Source organism: Medicago truncatula, chromosome 1 (assembly GCF_003473485.1).
Source record: "Medicago truncatula cultivar Jemalong A17 chromosome 1, MtrunA17r5.0-ANR, whole genome shotgun sequence".
In the NCBI taxonomy this organism is placed as follows: Eukaryota; Viridiplantae; Streptophyta; class Magnoliopsida; order Fabales; family Fabaceae; genus Medicago; species Medicago truncatula.
The window spans coordinates 8,443,594-8,454,922 of NC_053042.1; the positions used below are offsets into that span (position 1 = coordinate 8,443,594).

Genomic DNA, 11,329 nt, shown 5'->3' on the forward strand with positions numbered 1-11,329 from the left:
CTTAATTTTTAACAAATTATGCAAAAAAGATAGTACATTTTGCTATTGTTGTGTTTGTGTTGGAGCTTGAAAGGAAGTGGAGAGTAATTTACTCTAATATAAACGATAATGAAAAAGTTTTGTTGAAAAAACAGTGCTCTTTGCTATTGTTGCTTACATAATTAAAATGTGAACAACTATTTATAATAAATTTAAATAAAATAATATTTTTATTATCAATTTTTTATGATTATAAAATATATTTTTTTTACCAAAAAGAGTAAAAATCTATCTTTTAACTACTTTTTAGTGGTTTATATTAGACACAACTTCAATACAAGTCTTATTTATTTATTTAGTTTTGTTTTACAGAGGTATTTATTAGTGATGAATGTGTATCCACACATGAATTCTTCGAGTGTACTTCTTTCGTCCTATATAGATCTCTTGGTTTGTAGATATTTGCGGATAAATTGAGAGAATAGTTTAGTTTAATGAAATGGGACAAGAGGCATAGATCATAACACACACTGTCACATGGAAATGCATGACAATGTCGTTTTTGGTAAGCTACATCCACATGTCCCATTTTAGCTATATAGATTGTCAGTTGTCTGTTTGCAAGCAACTATAAAATAATCACCGATTATTCATTCAATCTGTGAGAGATGTTTATCCAAGTAAATAAATAATTCACTCGATTGGACACTAAACATTTATTCATAACACTATATACGAGTCCTTCTAGGCCATCACTGCACCGACATGCAAATTCATGTGACAAGGAAGTTTATCACAAGTCTTACATACGTACGTATATAACAATTGAAATGCAACATTATTGATCTGTCGTTATTTTATGCTTTTCTTCAATGAAATGATTTTAGTAGAAGAGACCAACCTCCCATTACATGACGAACTAAGTTTAAATTCCAAATGAAAAATGTCCACATTAAATAACCAACAGTGCTAAAAAAAATACCCATTGCAGCATAATAGAGAATATTTATGAGTAAAATGAAAAAGGAAAGGATCTAAAATCTCAACAAAACTCGAAATAGGAATTTGACCCACGCATTGCAGCAGCATTTCAATATTATCACATATGGTTTTCAATGTATCAAACATTATCTCTAATCATACAATAAAGAACCGGAAAACGTTCTACATATTCAAACCCGCAATTCCTTACTTCTCAGCACCAGGTGTGAGTTTTATCGATAGACATAGCCATAGATAATTAGTGAAAACTCAATTACTCATCTTATCAACAAAAAAGGAAAACTCAATTAGTCATCCGCAATAATTAAGTACTTCCATTGTTTTTGGCCAATGAGTAAATTCTTTTTCCACAATGATTGGAAATAAATAGTGAATATTTCAGGGATCTTCCATCTAAAAGGTAAAGTAAACCCACGTTTCACAAAGATGGTATTATGGAAGTTCTCCACATGATAAACAGTTCTCCACACGAGGGAGCAAATGGAGAGATCCTGACAGAAATTGGTAAGATAAAAATAATATCATCATCATCAGAAGTCATCATCATCATCTTCCTCCTCAATATGCTTTGCCAGTTCTTGCTCTTGCTGTTGCCTCTCTCTCCGCTTCTCAGCAATTTCTTTCTCCTTGTGTGTGTTTTTTGGAAAACGCAGTGCTTGAACAGCCTCATTGTGCATGTTAAGACAGAAGGCAATCCGAGAATTAAAGGCCAACTGAGGCTCATTTGTAGAGTAAATATCTCCAATTTCCTTGGACACCATCCATCCATTAGCATGATCCAATGTCGCATCAATTGCCCCATCACGGATAGCCTTTGATATAATGCTTTCAGCATCAGCAATGGGATCTGCAGAGCTCAACCTCAATTTCTGAGCTACATCGGCCAGTGAGATGCGAGAATACGATATACTGATGTTACGCAAACCAGTCCTGATGACATTATGGCGCAATCGAACGATCAAATTATTGGTTCCGTCTGTATTGAAAGTAGTAGCATACTTCTCTGCAACATTCCTAAAGAGCTCTAAATCACCAATCCTAACAGCCTGAAATTCCACAACATATACAAACATTACCACAAAGAAGCACGACAGTAAATAATGTATTATGGTTATCAAAAGCTTTCATGTTAGATTTGGAAGAGACATCAAAATTGAATAAAAAATAGTGGATTAAGATTTAGAAAACGAAAACAAATAACTTCTAAAATGTGTCTTATTACAGAATTTCAACAAAAGGATAATTGTTTCAGGTAATTCAAATTTTAACTACCACAACTTCCAAAATCCTCTACCCTAAGGTGCATCTCAACAGCACGGAAGATGCACCGAAAACTGAGTTAACTGAACACAATATACTACAGGGCGCTAGCCTGCAGGCAAGGAAGAAAGTGCATACACAAATATTTATGAGGATATAAATTGGCTGCATAAATAGTCACATGTTCTCAAAAAACTGAGTTAAACTATATTCAAAAAAAATAAAAAATGACATAGCATTTAAGTGGGTTTTCTATTTTAAAGCTCTAGTCAACCTTATTTGTGTAAGAAATGATGCCTGTCATTTAGCTTCCTTCAAATTTCATAATAAATCAGTTACATTTTCTCAATTCGAAGTTTGTTTATAATATTTTAATTTGATGCAACTCTTTGATAAAATTTGATGACTGCAATGAGGAGAGTAATTCAAAAGCCAACAGTATTATATTTGAAATGATGTTTGTCATTAGCTTCTCTCATGTTTCATAATAAAGCAATCTGATTTCTCAATTTGATGTTTTGTTTACAAAATTTTGCTTTGATGTAATATAACTCTACAATGAAATTTGCCACCTGCAATTTAGAGAGTAATTCAAAATTGTTGTGTATATTCTATTTCATAATAGTCAAATAGTACAATATATGAAAAGATGCACACAAAGGCCTCACTTCATTCAGTAGAGTGAATAGCACCAATAATTGAGTAAATCAACTGACGAAAAATAAATAGAATAGCAATAAAAGACAAGGATAAAAAAGTGGATCACAAGACGACCTGTTGGGGCTAAAAATGGTACAATTTTTTAATTCACTTTCCAGAATTGTCTGACTAGAACATTTAGTTCCCATAGGTTCAGCTTATTCTGAAATACATCAACAAGATTTGGATTCTTCCAGATTAAATTTATTTCTAATTGAGTACTTTCATCAACCAATATTTAGAATAAGGTGTATGTTTCAATTGGCCTACATTCTGGCGAGGCCAAACGACAAAGAACTATTGAGTTTAGGGCAGAGCAAGACTACACTACATCTTTCAATGAAATCTGCCTGAATGCAGCACCTAAACTTATTGGTTCACAATTTTGCTATTTATGTCAAAATTTTGGTTAAAAAACATCTGTGAACGCTTTCTTGGCCAATACAGTAAAAATTAAGGCTTTGGAGTTTAATAATTAAAGAGATAATAAAGAATAAATAAAGAGTACATAGGGTGGAATAATGTGGCAAAGGCACCGGTAAAAAAAAGGAGGGTGCATGTGTCAAAAAGTTTGGCTACACCAGACCAGTCATGTGATCAATATTTTCTTCAACTGACACTTCATAACTTAAGAGTTATAAAATAGGATAACAGCAACTAGATATCAGAAAAAAGGAAATTACTAAAAGAATTATATCAAAATAAGAAGCTACAGAAATGACATTTATGATCAAACCAATAGAATAAGTTCACTTTTACTCTGGACTTTACTATAACTAAGTATAGTTGAAAATGTAAACTTACATTAGTAAGTTCAAAGTAAGGCCTCAAAGCTTTCTCCATTCCTTTCTGGACAAAGATAGTCCTCTCAGGAATTTCTCCCAACAGTAAACGAACTATAATGGCCCACTTGTTACACTGAATCCGAAACCCCTGTGCTGCAACTGGTGCTTTACGAGCAGCCTGCAGGAGAGACTCTTTTGCATCGGTATACTCCAACTGAATGGTCCGAATTTTCCCGAGGTAGAAGAGATAGCGACAGAACTAAAACAGAATGCAACAAATGTAGACATGTCAAGAAAAGAGGAACAAAAAATGAATTTTGACCAACAATTGATTAAACCAAATGAAAACTAAAATATAGAATCATCAAGAAAGATCAACACAATATACCTGCTGGTTTGAATGTGCCTCAAATCGTGGAGCCTTCGACCTCAACTTCTCTGCCTGATCATATAGGTTGTAGTGGAGGTAGTTACGAAGTAACAAATTAAGAAGTGTTTCCTGCATGACATCACCAGATAAGTATTATGATCCAAAACCTTTACAAATAGCACCGCCAAGCAAGTCAACACCAACCTGACCAAGCTCATCATGGCGCAAGGTAGCAATCCGGTGCAACTGAAAGAGGGTACTGAAAATAAAGATGCCATTTGGTTAGAAATATGTCAAATCACATTCAGTTGCAAATCTCACTACGTGTTCTGTTAAACACATATGGATAAGCATCCAGCTCTGAATTCATTTTTAAATTGCATAAACAAGCACCCAACTCACCCTCGAATTTCAGCAAGATCTCCAGTAAGCTCATAGCTATATGAGTAATAAAAGTATAGTCTCGAAGCAATAACATCAACAGTTCTTCTATTCAAGTTCTTGAGCCGATCAATGCTAGCTGAGGAACAAGCTTTGGCCTAAATTGAAAAATTAAAGCAACCTCAGCATATAATCAATCATCAGTGGTCAATTAACATATTTGAAAACAGTATCCATTCTAACCTCATTGTATCGTTTCTGATCAATCAGAAAAAGAAGCACGAGGAAGTAACAGTAGATTTCTAGCTCTGGCAACAAGTGCTTGGCTGGAGTTTGAATAGCTGCAGATGTTGCAGTGTCCACTTCCATCTCATGATCACCACCCTATACACCCAATAGAAAAGAACAAAGCTTGAAGACCAAACTATAAACTAGAAAATAAAATGGCTATATTAAAAGTATCATGTGTCAAAGGCAGTGAGTGACACATGCAGTTAATTATAAACTAGAGTAAAAATGTATCTCGTATCTCAACTCTCCAGTAGCGTTTTTAATAGGAACTGTGTCTCTTTATAAATAACTTAATTGGGGGCCCTGTTTGGATAAACAACTTGGTGTGCGTTTGGTTCGACTTCTGGAGGAGTCAAAATTGATTCTAGAGGTATAAAATTGATTTTGACATGTTTGGTTCCTCAAAAGCAGAATTGATTCTACTTGAAGCTAGAAATTGTAGCCTCTAGTTCTAGAATTGATTTTTACATTCAAGTTTATTGTTCAACTCACTTTTATATTAGCTTCAACTTAATTTTTGCCATAATCAATTCACGTAATAAATTTTTCTCACTGCAGAACCAAACATACGCTTAATTTGTCACTGATACCATAAACGCTTATCCTATGTATAAGTTGTTTCTGCAACAAAAGATGGAATAAAGGTAAAAAAAATCATAAAAGCTATAAGCTGTTTTAGTATGTGTTTGGTTTAGAGTTTTCCAATGGCTGCCGCACGTTTTGAAGCCTTTTTGCCGTGATTCGGAAAAGCTACTATACGTAGCTTCACTGCAAACGTGAGTTCCTGCCGTGATTTTGGCTTGATGTGGAAATGGCACCGCACAGCCAAACATAGGCTTAATCAGTTATATCGGAGAGCATGTCTGTTTTCATAAGTTCTCTCAAAGAGTCTCACAAATGCTTATGTCAGACCAATAAGCCAATCCAAGTGTGTATAGCACAAATCTAATATCTACTCTCCTTACTACATAATCTACAAATCTTCTCTCTGCATGTTCAAACCACATAAGTCGAGTATATCATAACCATGAATAGCATAAGGGCTTATCATCTAAGAGCTTATTGGCATGTTTAGATAAACAGCTTATTTGCAGCTTATAGGCACAAGGGCTTAGCTTAAGTATAAGCTTATGTGAGTAGATAAGGTCAAATAAGGCAATCTAAAGAGGATCTATGCTATTTCCATAAGGTATTTGAAACATTGTGAGTAATAAATAAGGTGAAAAAAGTAAATATAAAGAGAAAAGGAATTACCTTTGAATTGGGAAGATAAGAAGATAAGGTAGAATGAGGAGGAAGAACATAATGAAGGAAAGAAGAGAGAACAGGAGCAGTGAGTTTGGACCTTAACGCCAAAGTAAGGCGCACAGCACGAGAAATTTTGCGAACTTCCTTCAAGTTGGAACCAGTTTCAATGATCGATGCTATTTCCTTCAAATCTGAAATCAAAAAAGAATTATTTTTTCAGTAAAACAAAAGCATAAAATTTGTGAGAGAAAGTAGTTTTGATTTGAGTGAAGATAGAGTTACTACGTTGCAATGTGGAAGGAATAGATTGAGAAGGTGTTGGGAGATCTTTCATCTCTTCGTCTTGAGTCATCTTCTTCTTCTTCTTCTTCTTCTTCTTCAGCAAAGAACCCTAATACGGTGGAGTGGTGGATACGAAGACGATGGAAACAAACAATTCCCAGCGTTTTTTGTCAAACAAACAAAGACTAAAGTCAGAAGCATATATAACCCATGGGCTTTCTCTCTAATTAATTCATTATCGTAATAGTTGTTAAATCTACCCCCAACAATTCAATTGCATTATTTTTTATTTATTTTTAAGTAAATAGTCAATTTTCCCCCTGAAATTAACAAAACTTCAATTATCCCCCTGAAATTTCACAACGTTAGTCAATTTACCCCCTCCGTCAAATTTTTATGTTAGTGAACATGACGTTTTGCAAATACCCCCCCCTGAAGTTTTGCACTTATGTGCAAAATGTCCTCCAAACTTCAAAATTTATATTATTTTTTTCTTAAAAACAAACAATTAATAGTTAAATATTAAAGCTAACTATTAATTTTGGAGTTTCGAAAAACTACATACATATATACATCAAAATAGGGAAAAATGTGTATTTTTAAAGTGACAATAATGATTATTTATAATAGATAAATTATTATTTTTAGAGGTTTATAAACAAATTAATAATCAGATTTAAATTTATATTTTCTCCTTCACCATCTTAGTCTTTTAACTCCTCCAACTCCTTCAACAATTTGCTCAAACCATTTAAACTACACCACCCCCAATATTAATCCACAAATCATCCCATTATTGTCGCTTTCAAAAATACATATTTTTTCCCATTTTGGAGCCTATTTTGATGTATATATGCATGTAGTTTTCCCAAATTCCAAAATTAATAGTTAGTTTTAATATTTAACTATTAATTGTTTGTTTTTAAGAAAAAAATAATATAAATTTTTAAGTTTGGGGGGCATTTTGCACATAAGTGCAAAACTTCAGAGGGGGTATTTGCAAAACGTCATGTTCACTAACAGAAAAATTTGATGGAGGGGGTAAATTGACTAACGTTGTGAAATTTCAGGGGGTAATTGAAGTTTTGTTAATTTCAGGGGGGTAATTGATGAAACTTACAATTTCAGGGAAAAAATTGACTATTTACTCTTTTTTTTATTTGCTCTCGTGAGCTTAGTTCAGTTAGTATGAATAATGTATAATATATGCAAGGTTCGGGTTTCAATCAACTCAAAAAAATTATTATTTTGGCTGAGTAAATAGTGTTCCAATTCAAAATAGACTTACAAGAATAGTAATTACAAATTTTAGATCTAAAGTCTATCCTTTTATCACTAGATAGATAAAAACATTGGAGTTTGCATGCATTATTCCATTTTTCAGAAGATAAAAAAAATATTATTCTCTATGTTTTTCTTTATACGTTTGAGTTATATTGAAATATGATCCCTCGAGTATGGTTTTTACTATGAATATTGTAGATACAAAAACAATATGGTTGAAATTAGAGATCCTATAAAAAATAGTCTCACGACTTTACTTCAATAAATATATTTTTTAATTATGGTCTAAAAAATTTAAAATTTCAAGAGAAAATAAAATGACAAACTATATATCTATGAAGGTTAAGAGACTAATACAAACATGATATGCATGATTAAAAACAAGTTATATTTGTAAAAAGAAAAAAAAAAAAAACTACAAAATATAATGAAAACTAAAACAAATAAACACAACTTGATAGCATGATAAATATTTGTAAGACTTACAATGTAGTGTTGTGTGTAGATAAATTGACAACCACCATCTAAAACTCACACATGCAACTAAAATGTTTAAAGCCTAAAAATATTGATATTGTGATATGAGTTAAGAAGCCTTATGGATTTTATAGTGTCTATAATTCCAATTTAAAAGAGCAAATAAAATAATAAATGGGGCGTGTATAAGAAATATGAAGGGTTTAGAAGAAAGCCCAAGACAGCAAACAAGAAGAGAGGGTTCCTAATCCCTTCTATCTAGCCGGCTAGCTACAATGGGAACTTGACAAACAAGACGACAGACATTGATACATACGGAACATAAAACATGGTGTTGAAAGCACCAGTTGTTCTTCCTGTTTCTGTTTCTGTTTCTGTTTCAATTTCAGTCACAACATTTTCCTTAAACCCTAACTTCTTCTCCTCTTCAATGCGTTCTACCTTCACACTTTTCCGCAGTCTCACCCTCTCCACTCTCCAACTACCTCGCACCCTCCCTTCCCTCCTCCACCTCCGCCGCTTTCCCCGCAACTGCGTTCCCAACGCCGAACAATGGCTTCTTCATGAAGACCTTCCTGACAATAACGATAACGATATTTTCCATTTCTCTACGGTGGAGGCTGATGAGAAAAGGCGGCTACCACGTCCGGAGGTTGAGGTGAAGGAGTTGAGTGAGGTGCCGGAGCTATGGCGGAGGTCCAGAGTTGCTTGGCTTTGTAAGGAGTTACCGGCACATAAGGCGGGAACTCTGATTAGGATTCTGAATGCGCAGAGGAAGTGGTTGAGGCAGGATGATGCTACTTATATCATTATGCATTGCTTAAGGATTCGCGAGAACGAAACCGCTTTTAGGGTCAGTAGTATTCTCTTTTCCTTTCACTTTCACTTCTCTACATTTTTGTGTGTTTGGTTATGCAGTGAGAATAAATTATTGTTATGTTATGTGCGACTATTCTGACTAAAATTGAGTTTATTATGAAATCAGTCTGTTGTCCCTCCAGGTCGGGTATTAGTTGATTATTATGTGCTTCCTTCTACTGTTTGGAATTAGTATATGTCTGCTATTATTTATTTGCTTGATTGCTTAAGTTGAACATATTAGAAAGTATTACCTTAAGCTGTAATTTGTTCCCAAATTTAATTATTTTTCCTGCTTAAAGGTATACAAATGGATGATGCAACGGAGTTGGTATCGCTTTGATTTTGCTCTTTCTACTAGGCTAGCAGATTACATGGGTAAAGAGCGCAAGTTTACAAAGTGCCGTGAGGTATTTGATGATATTATCAATCAAGGACGTGTTCCCAGCGAGTCAACGTTCCATATATTGATTGTGGCTTACCTTAGTTCTTCTGTTCAAGGTTGTTTGGATGAAGCATTTGGCATATTCCACCAAATGATTCAATTGGGTGGATACCAGCCACGTCTTAGCTTGCATAATTCCATCTTCAAAGCTCTTATAAGTGAACCAGGGAACTTTTCAAAGCAGTACCTTAAGCAAGCTGAGTTTATATATCATCGTTTGGTTACAAATGGACTTGATGTGCATAAAGATATTTATGGTGGCTTAATTTGGCTGCATAGCTATCAGGATTCCATAGACAAAGAAAGAATAGAAGCATTGAGGCAAGAGATGCTACGCGCTGGAATTGATGAAAGCCAAGAGGTGTTAGTATCGATCTTGAGGGCCTGCTCAAGGGAGGGGGAGGTGGAGGAAGCAGAGAAAACTTGGTGCAAACTTTCGCAGTTTGAAAGCAACCCCCCATCACAGGCTTTTGTGTACAAAATGGAAGTCTACTCTAAGGTTGGTATGCCTATGAAGTCCTTGGAGATATTTAGAGAAATGAAGTTGAAACTAGGTAAGACAAGTGTTGCAGCATATAATAAAATAATTGAGATTCTATGCAAAGCACAAGAATCCGAATTTGCAGAATCAATCATGACAGATTTTGTCAAGAGTGGTCTGAAGCCCCTTACACCATCATATGTTTATTTACTAAACATGTACTTCAATATGGAATCACATGATAAATTGGAAGAGGCGTTCTCTCAATGCCTCGAGAAATGCCATCCTAATAGTGCTGTATATAGTATATATTTAGATTCTTTGGTGAAAGTTGGTAAAATTGACAAGGCTGAGGATATCTTTAGCCAAATGTTTCGTGATACGAGTATTGGTGTCAGTGCTCGATCATGTAACATCATCTTAAATGGATATCTATATTCAGGAAATCACTTAAAGGCAGAGAAGATCTATGACTTAATGTGCCAAAAGAAGTATGAAATTGATGCCCCATTAATGGAAAAACTTGAATACATCCTGAGTTTGAGAAGGAAAACTATTAAAAAGCCAATGAGCATGAAGTTAAATAAAGAACAGAGAGAAATACTGATTGGGATGCTTTTAGGTGGTTTGCAAATTGATTCTGATGACAAAAATAAGAACCATATTATCCATTTCAATTTTGATGGCAATTCTGTGAGTCATTACGTCTTGAAGAGTCATATACATCGCCAGTTTTATGAGTGGCTACCTCCTACTTCTAAGCCAAGTGGTGACAGTGAGAACATACCAGGTAAGTTTTGCACCATTCCAAGCTCTCATTTTGGCTTTTACGCCGATCAGTTTTGGCCAAATGGTCAACCTACAATTCCAAAACTTGTTCATAGGTGGTTGTCACCTTGTGTTCTTGCATACTGGTACATGTATGGGGGGCATCGAAATTCATCGGGGGATGTTTTGCTGAAGATTAAGGGAAGTCGTGAGGGTGTGGAGAACATTGTCAAAAAGTTCAAAGCCATGTCCATTGATTGTAAAGTCAAGGGAAAGGGAAAGGTATTCTGGATTGGTATTCTGGGAAGCAATACAACTTGGTTCTGGAAATTGGTTGAGCCATATATTCTTGAAGATGTAAAAGATTTCTCTAAGGCTGGTGTGAATACGATGGGACAGGATTTAACGGAAACTCAAGACATTAACTTCAGTAGTGAATCAGACGAATGAAAAAAGGTGATACGGCAATATGATCATAGTTGGACTCAAGGAAAAGCTTTGCTTAGTAGTATGCCGGACTAGGTTATGCTTTTATACTGGTGGCTAGAAGCTGAAAACATGTTTGACTTTTGTACTTAATGGTTTGTTTGGGGCTTAAGTAACTTCCACGGTTGTAAAAATGAAAGCCTTCTTGAATATTTTGATCACTATCCTTTGATATATCTTATTGTATATTCCTAATTTTCAATGCAAATGAGAGTTAGAAAGTAGATATTTTA

General features: G+C 34.5%; 2 protein-coding genes across 2 annotated transcripts; one reads left to right on the forward strand and one right to left on the reverse strand.

Moving 5' to 3' along the window:
- Window positions 1-1,056: 1,056 nt before the first annotated feature.
- LOC11417232 (probable 26S proteasome non-ATPase regulatory subunit 3) lies at window positions 1,057-6,482 on the reverse strand. The gene is made up of 8 exons (XM_003589507.4): window positions 6,301-6,482; window positions 6,022-6,206; window positions 4,720-4,860; window positions 4,498-4,634; window positions 4,300-4,354; window positions 4,114-4,224; window positions 3,745-3,984; window positions 1,057-2,027 (listed from the first exon to the last, which is right to left on the reverse strand). Exons 1-8 carry the CDS (start codon window positions 6,365-6,367, stop codon window positions 1,512-1,514), a joined length of 1,452 nt encoding a protein of 483 aa, XP_003589555.1. The 5' UTR covers window positions 6,368-6,482; the 3' UTR covers window positions 1,057-1,511.
- Window positions 6,483-8,315: 1,833 nt separating this feature from the next.
- Window positions 8,316-11,329, forward strand: LOC25482209 (pentatricopeptide repeat-containing protein At2g15820, chloroplastic). The gene is made up of 2 exons (XM_013610742.3): window positions 8,316-8,911; window positions 9,219-11,329. The coding sequence occupies exons 1-2, from the start codon at window positions 8,387-8,389 to the stop codon at window positions 11,058-11,060; spliced, it is 2,367 nt and encodes a 788-aa protein (XP_013466196.1). The 5' UTR covers window positions 8,316-8,386; the 3' UTR covers window positions 11,061-11,329.